Raw genomic sequence first — 22,096 nt, forward strand, 5'->3', positions numbered from 1 at the left:
GCGGATTCGGTTCGGCTGGCCCTCCAACTGCTCTCTAGGCGTCTTTTCCGACGTTTCATCTCTCTCAGCTCCCCGGTAAACCAGGGAGCCAGTCGAGATCTACGTCGGGTCAGAGGCCGCAAAGGCACGACTCGGTCCAATGCAGCGGCGGCAGTTGTCTCCCAAGCCGCCGCCTGATTTTCCGCCGAGTCGTGGACCATAGCGAATTTCCGCCGAGTCGTGGACCATAGCGAATTTGTCAATGCCAATGGTGTTCAAGTGGTACTCCAGTTGTTTTGGGATTGCACCCAAGCCGCCTATTACTATTGTTACTACCCTTGCTTGCTTTTGCCACAGTCTTTCTATTTCTATTGGTAGGTCTTTGTATTTTGTTATCTTCTCCAGTTCTTTCTCGTCTATTCTGCTGTCTCCAGGCACTGCCACGTCCACTATCCAAACTTTTTTGTCTTTCTTATCGACAATTGTTAAGTCCGGGGTGTTATGTTGCAGATGCTTGTCTGTTTGAATTCTGAAGTCCCAGAGCAGTTTAACTTTATCATTTTCTATGACTTTCTCTATTTTATGATCCCACCAGTTCTTGCTTACAGGCAAATGATATTTCTTGCAGATCTTCCAATGCACCATTGTTGCTACTTTGTCATAGCACTGCTGCTATTATTATTATTATTATTATTATTATTATTATTATTATTAAATTTTAAAGAATCTTACTAAATTTTTTAAATTACTATTATTGTTATTAAATTGTTTTTCTCATAAAATGTTTTTCAATTTAGTAAAACAAAACAAAAAATTTTCAGACCATTCTTCCTTTATTGATGTATATTATACCTTATAATGAAAATTTTCCTCTTGATTTTATTCTCTAAAATAAGGAACCGTTTATTACATATCATGTAGCTACAGTAAATTGTGCCTAGCAACAACTCAAATTCTCAAAAAGAAAATTAAGAGTATTGGCATAGGTAAAGTCACTGAGATTTTTTTTTTTAAAAAAAAACTACTATTTATTTTTTTACATCTTTTTTTTTGGCCTTCAGAGGCCACCCTTTAGTCTATAGCCGTGGTGGCGAACCTATGGCACGGGTGCCAGAGGCGGCACTCAGAGCCCTCTCTGTGGGCACGCGTGCCGTCGCCCCAATCCTAGGCCTTCAGCTGGGTTTTATAAAACCTTTTCGCTTTAGGCCTCCGCCGCCATGTGCAAAAAAAAAAAAAAAAAGTTCAATCAGTCAATTTCAACTTCTCGTGGGGAAAAAAAAAGATCTTGCAAAGTTGGAATTGATTGAACTTTTTAGTCCCACCCAGTCTGCTGTCACCACCGCAGCCACGCCCACCCAATGGGCCACACCCACCCAATTGGCCACACCCAGCCAATGGCCACACCCACCCAGCACCCGACGATGCATAAGTGGGTTTTGCGTTGCAGTTTGGGCACTTGGTCTCTAAAAGGTTCGCCATCACTGGTCTATAGTTTGAGTATTAATATTAAAAAAAATTAAGGAGATATTTTAATTTTGAATTTTACAGTATTATGCTAGCAATACTAATTTTTAGTTATCTCCTGTCTGTTTTAAGCTTTAATGGAATTGTTGAGATGGATGTAATTATTCCTGTTTGTATTTTACATGGTCCATGACTAAAATGAATTTTTGTGGTGATTGTTCTCAGTACCATATTTTTTCCCACAATGTACCAAGAACAATAATATATCACAATACATTAGTCAGAGAAAGGATTGTGCTCGGTACTTCTCTAGTACTTCCTGTAATTTTCCCCTAAACAAATTTTCCCCTCTCCAAACAAGATAGCACTTTTTATGCACACTGAGAACTCTTATCACCAACTCTGCAGAGTTTGCACAATCCTTTTGAACTTTGAGCCTTTCCTCTCAAGTGTTAGCAATCCCTCCAGCAAATCCAGTATCTTCTTCTGAATGTGACTATGGTACTCCTCGTCAGACACTGGATCATATAATGTCTAACTGCCATTTGAGAGTTTATACAGGAAGAAAAGCAGACTTTCTCCAACTAACAAATACTGCGCTTAATTGGATACATGGCCTAGATATTAATATATAGAATACATTCTATTCTTATGAATCAACGTATTTTAAAATGCAACCCATAACTAATATATAATTTCTTGAATTTTTTCAAACCTTACAAAATTAACTAGATATTTCTATCATATGTGTACCATAGTATTATGTGCTCCTTCTATATAATTTTATTACTGTTATCCATGTGCTCTATGCCATACGCTGAATAAATAAATAATCCCTCCAGTTTTGTGTGTGCAAATTTCTAAGCCATTTATAAATATTCTAAAAGACCACTGGACCCAGGACAGAATCTTAGGGTACTCCATTGAATACCTCTATCTTGGAGACATAGATCCATTAAGGATTACATGTTGGATACTGCTGTTCAACCAATTCCAAATCCATCTGTTAGTGGGACCATGCACCATCCATCTCACACTGTTTCTCTTTATCAAGAAAGAAGCTAGGGTCGTCTTTATTAAATGTTTTTACTGAAGCCTACCAACTATACTTATCTTTTGATCTACTAATCTAGTTGTCAAAAAAAGCAATACAATTTGTCTGCTATAACCTATTTAAACAAACTGATTCTTGCAAACCTATTGCTTGATTATCTTTGTTAAGAATTTTTTCAAACATTTATGTTAAAATTAAACTTTAAGTCTTCAGCATAGCCGTAATAAAAAGCTCATTATTTTTAGAACATTGTTCTTTGCTCCCAAATAATGATTAATATTTATATATACCTCAGTTTCTTTTTGTCTCCGCTTATCAAATGACATCTTTTCCATATCCGCTTTCTGCTCCCATAACAGTTTTTCCCGTTGCTGAGTTAATGTGGCTACTTTTTTATGAACTAATTCTTTCAATTCCTGATACTGATTTACCTGCACACAAATAGAGAAACCTTCATTATGTGTATGGGATTATATTCCTAAATAAATCATATAAATGATAATCCAGTATTGATATGTATAACATTTTCTTAAATTCTGGACTTTAAAAAATGCATCATGTATAACACAGGGAACAAACAGTCATTCAATACAGGTAGTCTTTGACTTACAACAGTTCATTTAGTGACCATTCAAAGTTACAACGGCACTGGAAAAAGTGACATAAAATAAAATAAAATAAAATAAAGAATTGGACAAATAATTTAATTTAATAAAGTTAAATTAAATTCTGATGGCCAATGCCTATAAGTCAAGGGTCCTTAGTTTGCAAATCCCAAATTGAGATGCATGTCTGAGTTTTGTGAAATTAGTACATACTTAGATAAATAAGGAGGTGGATCATATATCAGGTACCATTATTACACTCACCAGAGAGGGGGGGGGAGGTAATTTATCCAAGGCAAATGTATTATTGTTCTTCAGAGAACTACATAGATAGTCCAGCATGTTAATTTCTAAGATCTAAGAAACATTAGATCTTCACATTTGCCATTTTTATTTGAAATCACCCATTAGTTATTTTAAATGAATTATAGCAAGCTTTAACTTTTCATAAAATTTCTCTATTATATCATCTTGATTTGCTGTAGAAGTATATATATCTTGTCCATGATAGTATTTTAAGATGTGATGCTAGTTGATATACAATCCAATCTGGATATGAAATTTAAGCCTTTGTCTTTGGGTTATATTATTTAGCATTATGGTTACTCCTTTATAATGCATTTCCCCCAAATATTCTAGTTTCTTTTCAGATTATTTAAATCTTATTACTTGCAAAATAATATATTCTTCCAGATATCATCATTAGAGCCTAGTGAATTAGAAGTTAAGTCGTTCAAGCTTTAAGGGTGGATGTTCATTTGAATAAACTTTTAAGGAAGAAAATGTACTAATAGTTAGCCGATTATACATCAAAATTTAAAGGATGGGAAGGCACTTATGAGGATTCAAGATTCAAGACTGAATTATATATTAATGTGTACATATAATGTAGATCTCTCTCTCACACAAACACAACTTACTGCATTTATTTATTAAATTTATATTTTTCTATTTTTTCCCATTACAACCCTACTAAGTGAGTTGGGCTGAAAGTGATCGGCCCAGAGTTACCAAGCTTCCGTGGCTGAGGGTGGTATTGGAATTTAGGTTTTCCCCATTCCTAGCCAAACACATTAACCATTATCACTATATCTCTCTCTCCCTTTCTGTGCAAATCTGCATTGTAGATATGCAGTAGAGTGCAAATTACTATTAACATAGTGTAGCAATGATGATCATAAAGAACCATTAACTTCTGATTTAAGTATGTTAACTACAATTATCCAATTTATAGTCTAAATCTGCTTTGAACATTATAGAATTATTTGCCTTGAAATTTACCTGACTTTCCTCCAGCAAAACTTCTCTTTCTCGATGTTGTGTCTCTTCTTCGACCTTTTTTTCAAATGCTCTCCAAGCTTTATCAATCTCAGTCAGCTCTAGCTCCAATTCCCTTTTGCCTTCTTCTTGCTTAGCTTGCTCTTTCATATGGTCTCTTAATTTTTTTTTAGCCATATCTACTTTTTTAATTTGGTGAGAGGTTTTTTCCTTTGCTTTAATATACTGAGGTCTCTTTTGATTCAGTATAATTTCTAGAGCTCTAGAAAGGAATACAGTTTTTTTTTTAAAAAAAAGGTTGTTCTGAGAAAGTCCCAAAACATCTTAATATAAATGGATGACAGGCATACCTTATTTGTTAGATGCACTCACCTAATTTCTTTTTCAATGTGCTGATTGCTTCTAGTTAACATCCCAAAAGCAGATTTCTTGGCTTTCATGGTTTCTTCTGCATGAGAAACAGCCATTTTCTTAGTGCCGATAATCCTGGTTTTTTCAGCCACTTTATTATTAAGAAATTTGATTTTTTGCTCATTGTGATACAATCGGAAAAGTTGCAACTGCTTTTTATGTTCTGCCAGTTCTTCAAACAACTCCTGATAATGTTCTGCCTATAGTCAACAAAATGATTAGCTATGAACTCATACGCAGTGGTAAATCTTAATTGTGAGTTGAGCACATGCCTTTCAATTATAAAAAGAGTCTATATTCATATTTTGCTAACATTTGTAATAGTATTAGTAGCTTGTTGTACATCTATCAAGAGACCCATATAAATAATTGAAGGTAAGAATATTCTTTCTGGATAGCTATATAGCTGCATTGTACTATGTAGTTTGCTCCTAAAGTCAAGTGATTAATAGCATATTAGAGTGAGAGACTCACCTCCATTCAAGCCTCAACATTATCTTTTTTCTTTATCTCATAACAAAGAAATTTTAACCATGATTATTGTCTATGGAGATTCTCAGTCATCCAGGTCACAGTTATTCCAAAGTTGCTTTTTCACGAGTCAACTAGACTTTCTTAAGGAAGTCATGATTGTTAGACATATATTAAGGATAATCATGATTGTTAGACATATATTATAGGAAAGGATTGTGTTCATATTAATGATTGGCTTAGTAATACATGTTCTTAAAATTTCTATATTATATTACATTGTTATAGAATTCTTAAAATTGCTTAATAAGAGCTGGAGATACTGGCTAGAATACACAGCAACACATAGGATGCTATCCTTCTTTCCTTCCTTCCCTCCTTTCCTTTTTTATTGTTGAGTTTAATTATTTTAGGTATATGATTTAGGATATGAAGGAAATCTGGCTGCAATTTCTGTCACCCCATTGTAGGGTATATATCTTCTTTGCTACTAGTCTAATTCAATTTTAAATTAAGAACACTTCTAATATTGTTTGTACAGCATTAATACAATTTTCCTAGGGTCAGACTATCTGCTTCAATATGAAAATGTTTCAAATTTCAAAAGGACTCTGATAAAATTAATAGCACCTGAGTTGGTTTTGATATTCAGAATACTCTCAATTTTTAAAAAAAAAAATCTGATCAAAGGTTAGTACCACTATGCAATCTTTCTTGTATTACCATTTTATTTATAATATAGTCAAAATAAGGCAGGAAAATTAACAGTATCATGGCATAACTTAATCTTTATTCTCATGATAAGAATCTGCCAGAAAACTTAATTTAAAAAAGATAAACTCAATTATGATTTTTTCCACTGAAAACATAAAATTTTCATTTTATATACTAACTTAAGAACCCAAATTATTTTTTTCTGAATTCACCTCCTCTTTTTCTAATTTTGCACGTTTGCGCTCAGCTGCAACATTTTTCTTCTTGTTGTAACTGAACTGTGCATCTTCCTCTGCCTTTTGCAAATCCCTCTTCTTTTCTGCATATTCAGCAGCAAGCTCTCCTGAGTTACTAATTTGTTCAAAAAGCTGAGTTCTTTCTTTGGGCTTCTTCATTGCAATTGCTTCAACTTCACCCTATAATAATAATTCTCTTTATTTTAAAATGTTAAAATTGAACAAAATGAAAAGGATTATGGAAATAAGACCTTAAGGATCAATTTTATAGAAAACAATCAACATTCTTTACTGAAGTCCTTTCATTCTTATGGTGATAACAATATCATCTGATATATCAATAGTATTCAGAGCCAGGAAGGGCCAGACATGAGGATGTTAATTTCATAAATTTCTTTTTTCAGTCCTATATATAAATCCTATATCTAGTGCAGGGGTAGGCAACCTTGGCTCTTTTATGACTCGTGGACTTCAACTCCCAGAATTCCTGAGCCAGCCAAGCTGGCTCAGGAATTCTGGGAGTTGAAGTCCACGAGTCATAAAAGAGCCAAGGTTGCCTACCCCTGATCTAGTGTCAGAAAAAAATGTTAAAGACAGTGCATAAATTACTCCAGATACTGGAAGTATTATCATATAAATCCATCTCAAGAAAATATACAGTGACATGTATTCAACTCTCAGATTATTTGCCCATAAATTCCTTTCAAACATGGGAAATGGACAATCAAGTAAACATTAGATTAACAGTATAAAAAGGGAAGTTGTGTTAAAACTGGCAGCCAGTGTAGCTCTCCTGCTACATTTTATGGCAGAGCTAGGAATCTTCTAGAACAGACATGTCAAACTCGCGACATCATATGACATTGCGCGACGTATCGGGACTGTTTTGCCATTGCCGGCAATGGGATGGGTGCAGCTTCCGCGTGACGCGTCTGACCCGTGGGCCGGCAGTTTGACACCCGTTCTAGAACATACTTGCTGCTCCATTTGGTATGAGCACAAGCTGCAGGGCCAGGCCTAAGGGACACTCCAGATTAAAATGTGAGTTTACTAATTTTGAAGACACTGTGATGCAAGTATCTCTCTCCAGAAATGCTTATACTTGGCAATGCTTATACTGTACCAAACAAAATAGTAAAAACAACTCCTTGCCACCAGTCACTACAATTCAAGAGAGATTTTTAAACTGGAAAGATATGCAGTCCAAAGTGACGGTTGTATCTAAAAGTGGCAAATGTGCTGCTGTAAGATTAAAAAAAAAAATCATTGTTGAAGCCATCTTATCCCAGACATTCTTCTAAATATTTGGATCAAAATTAAAAAAAATTACCAACAATATAAACATGTAATTTATGCTATATTAAATTTTGAACACAATTATTTACCTGAAAAACTAGACAATTCTTTGCTCTTGCAATTATGCCAATTTCCGCAAGTGCCTTTGTATACATAGATCGGTTAACAGCAGTACCATTAACAAGAAACTCAGATCCACTGCCTAATTTTGAAAGAAGCAACAAAATAAGAAGTTAATAACCAGCCCACAATTTTTCAAAATGTATACAAACAGTGTACAGAAATCCAACATTTGGAAAATAAATAATAAATATATTTTCACTGTAAAACATTAGCTATAAACAGACTATCTCTAGAAGATGGCTGTCTGCAATTATATTTTTACACTAAACTACAGATCTCATTATACTGTCCTCATTGTTTATAGCATTAAATAAGCTTCTTGCCACTTTATTATACAATATAGAAACCCAATAAAACAAATTTATTTCTTTTTAATTTTTAAGAAATATTTTTGTTGCAAATAATTTTGTTATTTGCAACTTTCAAGCTAGTTTTTGGGCTAGATCCTTGCATGAAATAAAGTAAGCGTTTTTGGTTTTCTACATTTTTTTCCTTCTCTTTGTAAGGTGTCTTGTTTTGCTTGATCATTTTTCCTAAATTCCCTTCTGCATAACTATAAGGCTTTCTTTCTTTCTTTTTCTTTCTTCTCTCTCTTTCTCTCTCCCCATCCCTTCCTCCTCTTTCCTTTCCTTTTCTTTCCTTTCTCATGGATACACAGCTTGGAACTAACAGCAAACTATTTCTTTTTAAATCTGTACTGCTGAAACTGAGTTGTTGCAAATTTTGCATTGCATAAATATTTCACTTCATATTTAAAACTATAATTATGCATATTGTAATTCTGTATGTTAAGCAGCTGTTTTGTTTATGCCCCTAATAATTTTGTTGTGTTTTACTTCCTGAATTTCACTTGCTTATAATTTATTTTTTAAAAACCTTAGCAGTAACTGTGAGAGGGATGTAGGAGTCCTAGTGGACAATAATTTATGTTATGAGCCAGCAGTGTGCTACAGTTGCCAAAAGAGCCAATGCAGTCCTAGGCTGCATCAACAGGGGGATAGTATCAAGATCACGTGAAGTATTAGTGCCATTTTATGTTGAACTGGTACATTTACATTGGAATACTGCATCTAGGTTTGGTCACCATGGTACAAAAAAGATGTTGGACTTTAGAAAAGAGTGCAGAGAAAAGTAACAAAGATGATTAAGGGATGAGATTAAACCATATGATGAACAGATGTGGGAAATGGGAATGTTTGTCTAACAAAGAGAAGGACTAGGGGTGACATGATAGCAGTCTTCCAACACTTGAGAGGCTGTCCAGAGAGTAGAGGGTCAACCTATTCTCCAAAGCAAGTAAGGACAAGATAAGAAGTAATGGATGGAAGCTTAACAAAGAGAGATCCAACCTAGAATTAAGGAGAAAATTCCTGTCAGTGAGAACAATTAATCAGTGGAATGGCTTGCATCGAGATGTTGTGGGTACCCATCACTGGACGTTTTTAAGAAGAGATTGGACAGCCATTTGTCCAGAATGGTCTAGGGTCTCTTGATGGAAAAGAAGAAGTTGGATTAGAAGACCTCCAAGGTCCCTTTCAACTCTGTTATTCTGTATAATATTTATTTTGCCTATGAAAAATATCATTTTTATAACAAAATGTTGTCTTATACTGTATTAGTATCTATTCATTTTGTTTTGCATGTTTTTTTTAAAATGTATTTGGTGTATGCCTTTAAAATAATGTACATTGGCAGTTTTATTCCTAACAACAATTACCTTGATATTTATTTTATTTTATTTATTAAACTTATATGCCACCCATCTTGCCTAAAGCAACTTTAGGTGGCTTACTATGAATAAAAGCAACAAAATAAAACATCAGAACAATAAATATTAACACTAAAATTGACTTAAAAATTAACAAAGATGGAAAGGAAGGGAACAACATACATACATGGAGGAGGTGGGATCTTATTAACTACTTCTAAAATGATCTGCTCCCATCAGGGCTTTTCGGAAGGCCAAAAGGGTGGGCGCAATCTCACCCAGGAGACATAATGTTCCAGAGGGCAGGAGCCAGGGCAGAAAGTGATATTATGTGATATTATCCAAGTATATCGATATTGTCCAATCCAAAGATTTCCTGCTCTTCTCGCTATGCTTAGAGAATCATATACCAGACAGCGAAGATATTCCCAGACTTTATAAAATGTGAATTTATCCAACAGCCTATGACATAAATTTGCCACGTGTAATTGAACAAAACAATACTAATATCTATATAATTTGTTCTTTATATTTTCTTTATACTTCACAATATTTAATTTTTAGAAAAATTGTACTTGCCTCGAATAATCCTTGAAAATCTTTTCTCTTCCCCATTTTCTTCTACATACACCATTGTTACACTTCCACTTGAAGAAACTGGCTTTCCAACATGTGCCCCATGTATCAGTTCCTGAATGTGCTTCACTCTTAAATTAGATGTCTTTTCACCCATTACAAAGCTAAGGGCATCCATTACATTTGATTTCCCTTTAATTGCACAAAATGTTAAAATAGCTTTTTATAGATACAAATTAGAATTACAAATATCACTATTTTAAATTTCATGAAACCATTTTCACCCTACACTGATATATCCCTTTACCTGCTGTAAACACATACTAACGGAACTCTTAACTCTTAATGTTCCTTCTAAACACAAAATTTGTTCTCCTTCTTCCCCAATGGAATGGCATTTCTTGCACAGATTAATATTTTACTGCCAATATAAATTAAATGGCTATTTATATAGCTTAATTTGTTTGTACCCTTTAATCAATAATATTTTACTTACCTAAAGCATTTTTGTTTTTCAACAAGAACAATTGCACAATACTGTACTACAGCCAGTCTACAGGGGAGGGAAACATCTTGAAAAAATACAACCAATAAATAGGTACAATGGGTGTTGTAAAAGGATACAGAAGTCTAGGAAGGCCCTAACTGAAGGGAACTGCTAGAAATCATTTCCACACATTACCTGAGCCATTAGGGCCAATGATACAAGTGAATTTCTTGAACGGCCCAATGCATTGCTGTCCCCGCCAGGATTTGAAATTCTCGATCAGCAAAAGCTTTAAGTATCCCATCTATGGATGAGGAAGCAAAGCAAAGGAAATGTGAGACAGAACACTGCCATGATTGATGATGGAGCCCAAATAAGAACATTTGCTATATTGCCTGTTTTATTATGCTGGTATAATTAGCGTTCATAACCTCGTATGGAAGCAAATTTCCCAATTTTCTAATTTCATTTTTACTTTTGTATATTAATGTTATTCTGAAAGTCGCTAAATTCTGCTGTATTATACACAAAGTGTGCGACCATCTAATGGATATGCTGTTAATTTTAACCATTTGTTCTTTGTACGTCTCCTATTTTACGCTGAGTTTTATTATATCCTAGGTCAGTGGTTCTCAACCTTTTTAATGCCGCGACCCCAACCGGTCGTAAGTCGAGGACTAAACCGGTCGTAAGTCGAGGACTAAACCGGTCGTAAGTCGAGGACTACCCAACCGGTCGTAAGTCAAGGACTTTCCCTGCCCGGGAGCACCGCGCATACGTGGTTCCGCCCCCTGCGCCGGCCGAGGCGTAGCTGGCAAGCGGCAGAGACGGAGCAGGCCGACCACCAGCTGGCCCAGCCCAAGGGAGGTAAGGCACCCGCCGGAAAAGGGGGAAAAAATGGTGGACAGCCTTGCTTGGCGACCCCCATGAAATGGTCGATCGACCCCAAATGGGGTCCTGACCCACAGGTTGAGAACCGCTGTCCTAGGTCTTTGGCTGCAACTATATATTTTTTCATTTGAGGGTAATTGGAATGCTTATATATATCATTGTCTTTAAGCAGTCATTCCTAAGGAAAGGTCCAAATATTTAAAAATTAAGATTCCCTGAGTGCAGACTAGCCAAAACGGATGGACCCATTATTATTATATAAATAATAAATTATCTCCGTTTTTAAGCTGCCCCTTGCCTTTATAGAAACATTGCTGTTGAACATGAGCATTCATTTCCAATTGTATAGTCCCTTCAAGAAGGGATGAAATATCAGCATTTTGGGGACACATCTGGAGGGGTAACCTGGTTCCTCAAAGAGCACCCAATTATTTTTTTTTAACACTTCAATGCGTCATTTCGGTATTTATGTCAACTGGATTCAACGCTTGCCCTCAAGGGGGGAAGAAATAAAAAAAAAAAATGCTGGGAAGGAAATAAAAGATGGGACTATGAACCGCGCGGTTGGGAATTTCAGCTGAGGTACTACCACGCTTGCCCTGGCGCTTGAAATGTATAAAATAACGAGCGGCGAGCGCAAGACTACATTCCCTTTCCAGAGACCCGCGACGAAAGATATAAGCGCTTATACAGAAGGTTATACATTGAATACATGGACCTCGACTCTCCGCCCTCACAGCGCAACAAACTCCCTTCCCGCCAATTCGGCCGAGTCCGCGCTACGCTTGAGGGGAAAGGATATCTCGCGAGACTTCAAAGGGAAGGCTTTTCCCCCCACCACCACCTGCGCTCCGCCTTCCGAGGCTTTGCCCCGCCCTAAGGGGGGGTCCTTGCCTCCGTTCTAGACTCCTGAGCAGGGGTAGTCAACCTTGGCTCTTTTATGACTCGTGGACTTCAACTCCCAGAATTCCTGAGCCAGCTAAGCTGGCTCAGGAATTCTGGGAATTGAAGTCCACGAGTCATAAAAGAGCCAAGGTTGACTACCCCTGCTCCTGAGGGTGAGATGTTGTGGCCGCTCTAGCAATCGCTTAATCTCTATTCTTGATACGGGAACTGCGGGCAGGAGAGCCTCGATAGCTCGAACCATGTTCGAGCGGAAGCGCTTTGGCTCATTTCCTTAGCAACTCTGAGTTGTGGAGACCGTTGCTAGGCGCCGGGGATGCTGCGCGTCCTAGATACCTTCCCCGGCGCGAAGCATCTTCTTTCATCCTCCCTGCTTCCGCAGGGCTGCTCTGGCCGGCTATGGCTGTGCACGCCCGGGCCGAGGCGGCGGCGCGGGAGCGGAGGCGCTACCGGGAGCTGCAAAGGCAAAGCCGGATCTTTGATGCCCGAGTCAGGACTATCGGGGTAGGAAGTTCTGTAATTGTTTAGATTTCTTGACTGTCATTTAAATTTAATTCTTTGGCACGAATTAATATTGGGATAGTTTTTTTCAACGCCAGTTGCGTGACTTCATGCATTTTTTTTAAAATTTCTCTTTATTTTATACGCAAAAGGAGAAAAGAGGAAAGTTTTCCTACCCAGAAACAGACAATGCCCAAATAATTATTTGGAATAATTTTACAGTACACAACTGAGTGCAATCCTTTGCATATGTCTTATACTGTACATCCAAAGGACAATCTTAAAGATATGTGACATAATTGAATTAAAGGTTAATAGTTCTGTATTTGAGAGTTTTAAAAATCTATTTAATGGGATGCAATGTAATTCTAGTGATTTATTTAGTTTTAATTCATCAATAAAGACTAGAATATAACTTTGTTGCCTTTATTTGTCTCACCTTTTTGTTTCCTGAAAACAGCAGTTAAAGCTGAGCTTATTTTGGGAAATTTCCTCTTCTGGGATTATCTTTTTGGGTATGAAATCTGAACCAGGTTTTTTTTCATGTTTACCACAGATTGACAAGGAAGCTCTGGACACCCAAGTAAAAGACAAGAAGATTCAAGAAGCAGTCCAGAAGGCCCGTGATGATTCCATTGGTATATATCATATCATTTTTTTAAAACAATCATTTGTCAGATGGCTATAAAAATGAGTTCTCCTTCAGCCCTTCTACCATAAAACTTTGATTCCATTCCTGTCCCGGCATCCACTGACCTGAGATTTTCCTTGGGCAAGTAAGATAGTTGTAAATCATAAAATGCTTGAACTCTGCAAGGTTTGGGTTTGGGACATCTTGGTGAGAACTTCCATCACATACATCTCCCTTTTCCAGTGTATTTGTCCCAGTCTTGAATATTTTTTTCACTCAGCTAATTTTTTTCCCAGCACATATTAAGATAGTACTGCAAGACAGGGATACAGATGGCTGAAACATTAGTTTTTCTGGGCTTAATGGAGCTGCAATAACTATGATTAAAGACCGCTGTGAGCTATGAGGAATGTTTATTGGCATGGATATTAGGTCTATAGAAGTACTCCTGTGCAACATTCTTTTAAAGGGATATTTCAAAATACAGGTAGTCTGCAATTTTTATATCTATTTTTTAGTGACCATTCCAAGTTAGAATGGCACTGAAAAAAGTGACTCCTCACACTTACGACCACTGCAGCATCCCCATGGTCATGTGATCAGATTTTGTTTATTTATAATGGTTGCAACATCCCAGGCCATTTGGGACCTTCCCAGCCAGCTTCCAACAAGCAAAGTCACTACAGAAAGCTGGAGTTGTTTAACAACTTCACAACTACAGTGATTGTTTAACAACCACGGCAAACAAGGTCATAAAATTGGACCTAACTTACTTAACAGCCGCCTTGCTTAGCAATGGAAATTCTGGTCCCAATTGTGGTCATAAAGTAGTGGACTATCTGTAACTATGAACTTCTTCGCATGGAGATAAAGTGCTTGAATGTATAATCTGAACAGGTAAAAGAGAGCACTGATCTTATTTGGATTGGAACAATTAACTTTAGCCATGCAACATGCTATTTAGCTTCACAAAAATTGTATTTTTTTAAGGATTGGAATCACAGCTTTTTCCCCCCTTCTAAATATAGCTGCAGAAATGAAACAAAATGATAAGATCCTCTGTCTGTTAGACCAACGAAAGGAAAGAGATGCCCAGATTCTAAACAAAGCTGTCAACGAATTTCGTCAAAATTATCAGAAGCCAGAAACGGTGCGTGAATATGACCTCTTTGACCCACAACACCTGCAGAAGGATACTGCTGCTCAGCTTGCTGACAATGATCCACGCTGTACCATATCCAGCTTGCAGAAGTTCATGGGAGAAGATTTAAACAGTAAGGATAGGTGGAAGTTCCAGCAAGAGCAAACCAGAGAATGGCTTTTGCAGCAAGAAGAAGAAAAGCAGAAAGCCCTTGCAGACAAAAAATATGCAGGTACGACCGAATCTGCAATAGGGAATTAGCTTAAGAGTTGTCATCTGCCAAATTTTGAAAAGAGTGCCATGACGTGATTTCTCTTCTACTTCTTTACTTCCTCTTTTACCACTTTGGGTGTGAGGGACTTTGTTTCTCATTCACAGTTACTGTTATGATTTAGTAGATTAGGTAGTCCACACATTTTAAACTTTGAAAACCACTGATGCCTGTTTTGAAAAACTGGCATGGCTGTTTTGCAGGCGTAAATTAATCTGTCAGTACTTTAAAATCCTAAATGACCGAAGGGCTGTCTATATAAGAGGTTACTCTCCCACTACACATCTGTTGAGTTGCTGAAGTTGGTAGAAGGGCCCTTTTGAAGACGCCATCTTCCATATTTGATAGGCAAAGCATATATTAAATGTATTTATTTGATTTGTATTGCTGCCCATCCCACTTTAGTAACTCTAGATGGCTCACCACAGTTAAAGGCAACATTCTATTTAAAAAACAAGTTAAAAACCAATATACAAAAATAAAAAAACCTGTCAAAATCCGCTTTAAAACAAAAATAACCAGGGTCAGCAACCAAAGTGCATCCTTGCGTCCAGAATGTGGAGCTGTCCATCCTTGCGTCAAGCCCAAATTCAAATACAAGACAAAATGGTAGGTATTAACCACAGTCTTCTCCATTGGACCTTAATAGGAAACATTGCAAGAACTAAAAACATAGAATTTGTCTCTGGTAAATGGAAAACACTTGAAGAATGGAGGAGGGACAGAAGCTGACACTGGGAACTTGGGCTAAAGAACCAAGGTTTGAACAAACATAGATGTTGTGGTGGCACAGTGTTTAGAATGCAGTATTACAGGCTAATTCTGCCCACAGCCTGGAGCTCAATTCTGATGGGACTCATTTTACCTTCTGAGATTGGTAAAATGAGGATTCGACATTGTAAACTGCTCAGAGAATGTTGCAAAGCACTGGAGTGGAATATAAGACTAAGTGCTATTGCTATTGTTTTTTGGGGGGGCAATGATTTACTACATGGCACTTGTGACATAACGGATTTGTTTTGATTTATAGATGAACTCTATAAGCAGCAGAGACTGGAGCTTGATGAAAAGGCTATGAATCTCCAAAGAGCAGATGAGGAAACCAGACGAGCAATTTGTATCACTACCACAGAATTCAATAAAGCCCTGGTAAAGCAAAATTGGTTATTATTACTTAAATAGAGTGCCTTCTAGGAGTATGACATACTGTAATTGCTCTTATTTTAAGGCAGCTCTTTTTAAGTTTCAAAAAAAGATAAAATACAAATTAACCAAAAGAAAAAAGATTAAAAGAGGAAAGGGAATCAAATGGGGGAATCAGGAAAGTAAAAAAGAATGGAATGGAATGGAATAGAATTCTTTATTGGCCAAATGTGACTGAACACACAAGGAATTTGTCTCCAGTGCATAAGTTCTCAGTGTACATGTAAACAGCAAAGTGATAGGTCACAGATCATAAATCATAGTTAACAATCATTAATCATAAAATACAAACAAGTGATACATCATAGGATACCAATAGGAGAAGGTACTAGAGAAGATGAGAAGGATAATAGCAATACAGCCTATTACGTGGGTAAATATCTTTAACCTATGACAAGTACTGTGGTAATTAGGTGACAAAAGAAAAGAAAGAAACGAAATAGAAAAAGAATTACTTCCAACTTTCTTCAGTACAGGTACAAAGATATATATAATAAAATAACCTCCTACTCTAAATTAAAACATCATATAGAAAGTAGACAAACTAAATAGTCCAAAAAAAACCCCTAAAACCATATAACAAAATAACCACATTCTAAATTTAAGCATAAATCTTAAGAATATATAAAATATATATCTAATAATGACAGTAAAATATAGTAATTACTGAAGCAAATGTTCAATAATCATGGTGTTCAAAGTAAATGTTGTCAGTCGTCTACGATAATTATTTTTATGTAGCTGAAATAGGTTATTACAGATATTTACATTCCAGCATACTTACTTCAGCTTGAAAGTAAGTCTTATTATTGACTGTTGTCATTTATTGTTGCATCTGTTCAAGAGTCTTTGTGGGTACTGGGTTGGGATAAGACCAAAAAAACTGTTCTTTTACTGGGTGGACATCATTGAGGAACATGACATCATTGAGCAAGGACACAGATTGTATAAAGAGATGCATGTTGTCACTAGCTTCCAAGTGAGGCTCAGAAAATCTAAACCTGATCATTGTGATGCTATAATGCAGACATGTCAAACACAAGGCCCGGGGGCCGGATGCGGCCTGCAAAGTGGTTTCATGTGGCCCACGAAGCCATCCTGGAACAGTGAGAGAACGGCCCCTGCTGCCTTGGCTCTGGCTTTTTTACTCTTTATCTTATCCAGTCTTTATTCTCTACCAGAAATCCTACAAAACACAGTTGCTGAATTTGCCTTCTGGTGAGAACCCACCCTCTTTCATTTTGTAAACATTGCGGTGATTTTTTTTTTTTTTTTAAGGCTGCTGAGTCTGAGCGTAAGAGAAGACTCGAAAAACAGCAAGAAGAAGAAGCAAAAGAGAGGGAGATTATGAGCCAACTTCAGGGGGATCTGCTGACTGAAAACCCGCAGCAAGCCGTCAGCTCCTTTGGACCAAATGGTATCATCACGGATCGATGGAAAGGAATGAGCCAAGCTCAGCTGAAAGAAATCCAGGATATTCAACTGCAACAAGTGCTGGAGAAGCTGGTACTCCCTTTAAAGCAGGGGTCCCCAACCTGGGGTTATCACACCCCCTGGGGGTGCGAGACAATATTCCGGGGGGGGGGCGAAAACTTGGGCTTTCAAAATTATAGTGTATATGCATAATTCGTTGCCATTATGTCGAACATTTGTAAGAAACAAATATATATCAGAAACGTTCTAGGGGTGCGGGGTATAGAAAAGGCTGGGAGCTGCTGCTTTAAAGCAGGGCTTTTCAACCTTTTCTCCCATTGTACCACTTTCAGGATATGCCAATATCCGAGTACCACCAGTCGCCTAGCAAGGTGTCAAAAACTTGATGACCCCCCCCAAAAGGAAAAAAGTGATAAAGTACAGGTAGTCCTCGACTTACAACAGTTCGCTTAGTGACTGTTCGAAATTACAATGGCACTGAAAAAAGTGGCCCCCAAGCCACAGCCGAGCAAGACACCTGCCTGCCCACCCGGCGACGCTCTTCCTCCTGTCCGAGGTTTTCATTGTTGTGAGCATTTCTGTTGAGGATTGGTAGCGGGGGTGAGGTGGTATTTGGTTTTTATTCCCCCGTCTGCTGGGTGGTTGCAGCAGGTTTTGGTCACATGACCCTGGGACACTGTGACTGTCATAAATATGAATCAGTTGCCAAGCATCTGAATGTAAATCACAAGACCCTGGAGATGCTGCAAACATTCCAGCTGATCGGTGCTTCTTCTGGGCTCAGCAGAAGTGCCAGGATCAGTGCTGCTTTCCAGCTAATTGGTGCTTCTTCAGGGCTCAGCAGAAGCACCAGGATCAGCGCTGAGCTTCAGCTGGAGCCTGGCGCTGAGCCTGGCGCTTCCGCTGAGCCCTGACAGTCCCGAAGAAGCCCCGATCAGCTAGAAAGCGGCACTGATCCTGGCGCTTCCGCTGAGCCCTGACAGCCCTGCAGCTCCAGCCATCTCTCGCTCAGGCTTGTGCGGTGCTGCCGTCACTTCAGATCATTCCCCTCCCCCGCTACCACTTTTCTAGGATGGTCGCGTACCACCTGCCAGGTGCCAATGTACCACAGGTGGTACCCGTACTACTGGTTGAAAAGCCCTGCTTTAAAGGAATAGCATTGTGGAACAACAACCCGGAATTCTGCATGGTGTGGTAAAAAAAAGTCAAGATCTTTCTCTTTCTCTCCTCCTCCTCCTCCTCCTCCTCCTCCTCCTTCATTAGCAGCCAGGATCATTAGCAGCCCATCTGTTGAAAGCTATTAGCAGCAAAGAAAGATAGATGGGGGGGTTGGTGGGGGGCAGAGGTGTTTAATTGCTGACTATAAACCAACTTTCTGGTTCTCATGCAGAGGTTAGATGAAGAGGAACACCAGAAAAACATAGAATGGGACCGAAAGCGGATTCAGGAGGCCAGAGCCGAATTGCTCTATGAGCGTCATCAGCAACGTCAGAATCGGGACCTGCGGAGAGCATTAGATAATTTTAACACACAGCTGTCCCAGGAGCAGAAAAATAAGTAAGACATTTTCTGGATGCCCACTTTGTTTTAGCCCAAGATGAGCCCAGAAACTCCCTGGGGCAGACTAGTGGGGCTTGGCAGCATTAGCACCTGCTTCTGGCAAGCACATGTATGCGATGCCTCCGGATGCTTTAGGCCTGGTAACTTTGACCAGTGGAGCAGCAGAATAATTTAATTTTCAACAGCTTTCCAGCCTGCCAGATAACCCTGCTCTGACCTCTGCATTCTATAAATTAAGGCTGATCCTACACATTGTTTAATCTAATGAGTTAGATCTCATGTGCATGCGTGTACAAAGGGGTGGGGCTTCAATTATGCTGTCATGTCTACCATCTTGCCTTTTCTGACTGCCCTCAACAAACACCACTGCTGTCAACTTATTTCAAAAGACACTTTTTTCTAGTGTTTTATATGTTTTTTTTAATGCCTTCAAGTTAGTGCTAACTCCTGGCAACTGCTTGGACAAATTCTTGCAGTTTTATTGGCAAGTTTTGTTTTTTTTTTTAAATGGTTTGGTTCCTTCCTGGTGCTGAGAAAGAGTAACTGGCCCAAAGTCACTCAGTTGGCTTTTATGCCTAAGGTTGGACTAGAAAATCATAACCTCCTGGTTTCTAGCCTTATCTCTTACCCATTTCACCAAACTGGTGTAGGAAGTCAGCCCCGCAGAGAAGGAAATATTAAAAGGGCAGAAAAAAATATTTCCTCAAAGGATCTTAAAAATGCAGGAAAGCATGCCCAGTTTTTCTTAATAGCCCCAGGTCTCCCTTCCCCAAACAGAAACCAGCTCTATGGAGATGCAGATGTAAATCCAGGGAGCTAGGAGATTAAGAAGACAAAGACCTAAAATCTACATGCCCCATCCAAACTCTAAGAGTCATCAGCCCCAGGGAAGCAGGATATGACCTTTGCACATAATAAGATTGAGCCATCACCATCAGAATACCAGAAAGGCACACTCAGACTCAGGTCAAAGTTCATGCCACAGGAACAACTCCAAACAAAAGGCTCCAGAGGGTATAAAAACCCACTCCCTACATGTGCTCAGTCCTTTTTTTTTTCACTTCTCTTGTTGCCAGAATCATCTTCCTGTCTGGCTGTCCTCTCCAATAAACTACAACCTTCTTCCCAAAGCAGTTGCCATGTTTATTCCCAGCTTGGATGAACCACGATGAAGACTTTTCTTTCAACACTGGCATTCTAAGTTCTTTAGCCCATTTGTAAAAAACATTAAAATTGATGTCTTGCTGATACTGAGAATAAGCAATCTCATATTTAGAGACTTCAGCCATTAACATGTATCAACTGTTGTTGTTTTTTTCAGACAAGCATATTTGAATGAAGAAGTATATACAAATTTTCCTTCTGGCCAGTATTACTCACAGTTTAACACAATTAGCCGATGATGTTGGAGCCGATATTCACTCTCATACAGATGTGTAGGTTATATGTTTATACAAATAATTCTACTTTCTTCACATATATAATAAAAAAAATCACCTAACTTTACTGATGATTTTCTTGGTCTATAGAGATTGCAACTATGGGGTAGCCAATTCAAAAAATGTTTGATTTATGAAAAGGAATGAAAAATACAACAAAATCATGCAGATTGTAAGCACCAATTTCAAAATGGTGCTCCGTTCTATAACAACATCTGTGCAAATCGCCTAGACCAGATGGTTTATACCCCGGGGTTCTGAAGGAACTGGCAGATGCTATCTCGAAGCCACTGAATGAAAGATATTTCAAAGCTCCCGTGACACGTCTGGAAAATTGCTGATGTGGTTCCACTGTACAAAAAGGGGGAAAATGGATCCAGGAAAATATAGGCCAATCAGTTTGATAAAAACACCTGGGAAAATCCTACAAAAGATAATCAAGCGGAGGATTTGTGAGTACCTAGAAAAGAAAGTTATATTGGGAAAAAGGAAAATAAAGCCATCAGAAAAGTCAGGACGGTAGTTGTAATGGTGGACTAACTTGGTTTTTATGGGTGACACACATCACAACTACCGTTTTGACTTTTTGGGGCTTACTCTGCAAAAACAAATTCAGGCTGAGAAACCTGGATGACCACAGGATGGCAGAAGGCAGTTATAGAAAACTATTTTAACACATTTCTTCCACTTAGCATTCATCTGGACTTTTACTACCCAGATTTGCTACCCCTAACAGAATAGCCAATGGGATTTTTTTTTTTAAAGGCCACTTGATTTTGAAACTGTTCCCTCAATAACCTGTTTTTGCTGCTGTCTTACAGCAAGCAACAGAATAAGTTGTCCCCATCCTGCAGTCACAAAATTTCATCATTGTTTTAAATGTCCATATGCTTTCAAGCACGTGGGAGAAGCATAGCACATCTGCACTGATATAATACAAATAATCCTTGATTATGAGTGTAATGGAACCTGCCCTTTAATGGTCACATGTTGCAATGGCTATTAAGAGAAACCTCTTTCTTAATGACTCCTCATCCCTGCTCTCGCCAACACAATCATTAAACAATCATGCAGGCTGTTAAGTGGCGCACAAGTGCCTCTCCCAGGGGTGGTGTGCTGCCCCACTCCCCCCATATACAGCAACAGTTCTACAGGTGTTTATTCAACACACACCCCCAAACAGATCCTCAGAAAGCACCCCTCTTGCACAGGTCTGGCTTCCAAGCTCAGCACAAGAGTCACTAGGTAACCAAGACCAAAAGGCACACACAAAGTCCCAAGATACACAACACAAGGCACAGAACTGGGCATGTTACTCCAGCAATACTTAAGTCCTCAGAGTGGGATTAAGTAGGTTAAGTAGTTGCCTCCTCATAGGTAGTCTAGCTGACTGGCGTTGGGCCTGGCTCCTCTCGGCTCTATGTGTCCTTGAGTCAGGAAGAGGTGTGGACTTCATTTCCTCCTCTTTGCTAATGGCAGCATCTGCTCCCAGTCCTCCACTGGAGCCTCCTGGCCACCTCGCTGCAGCCGTGGCTCACCTCGCTCAGCGTCAGTTTGTCACTGGTCTGATTGACCCAGCTGTTCCATCAGGCTAGCACTCTCCTGACCAATACTAGGCTGCGCCCTTTCCTCTGCCGACTCAAACTCACTGTTCTGTCCCCCGTCCGACTCACACCCCCCAACCAGTCAGCCAAGGGTTAAAAGACTGCTCCGCACTGCC

At 38.5% G+C, this 22,096-nt stretch overlaps 2 protein-coding genes across 2 annotated transcripts in view; one reads left to right on the forward strand and one right to left on the reverse strand.

Annotated features, from left to right (window-relative positions):
• SMC1B (structural maintenance of chromosomes 1B) overlaps positions 1–10,706 on the reverse strand; it is a 32,100-nt gene extending 21,394 nt beyond the window's left edge. The window contains exons 1-7 of the mRNA XM_015823573.1: positions 10,598–10,706; positions 9,915–10,107; positions 7,598–7,706; positions 6,189–6,392; positions 4,753–4,991; positions 4,384–4,642; positions 2,788–2,928 (exon numbers count right to left, since the gene is read on the reverse strand). Coding sequence (XP_015679059.1) covers positions 2,788–2,928; positions 4,384–4,642; positions 4,753–4,991; positions 6,189–6,392; positions 7,598–7,706; positions 9,915–10,107; positions 10,598–10,706 — 1,254 coding nt within the window. The remainder of the gene's footprint in view (positions 1–2,787; positions 2,929–4,383; positions 4,643–4,752; positions 4,992–6,188; positions 6,393–7,597; positions 7,707–9,914; positions 10,108–10,597) is intronic.
• A 1,830-nt stretch (positions 10,707–12,536) lies between these two features.
• RIBC2 (RIB43A domain with coiled-coils 2) lies at positions 12,537–20,420 on the forward strand. The gene is made up of 7 exons (XM_015823576.1): positions 12,537–12,700; positions 13,254–13,335; positions 14,357–14,701; positions 15,771–15,889; positions 17,222–17,449; positions 18,768–18,934; positions 20,259–20,420. Exons 1-7 carry the CDS (start codon positions 12,596–12,598, stop codon positions 20,338–20,340), a joined length of 1,128 nt encoding a protein of 375 aa, XP_015679062.1. The 5' UTR covers positions 12,537–12,595; the 3' UTR covers positions 20,341–20,420.
• The last annotated feature ends 1,676 nt before the right edge of the window (positions 20,421–22,096 follow it).

The sequence above is a fragment of the Protobothrops mucrosquamatus genome, unplaced genomic scaffold, assembly GCF_001527695.2.
Source record: "Protobothrops mucrosquamatus isolate PMUCROS unplaced genomic scaffold, P.Mucros_1.0 scaffold1919, whole genome shotgun sequence".
In the NCBI taxonomy this organism is placed as follows: Eukaryota; Metazoa; Chordata; class Lepidosauria; order Squamata; family Viperidae; genus Protobothrops; species Protobothrops mucrosquamatus.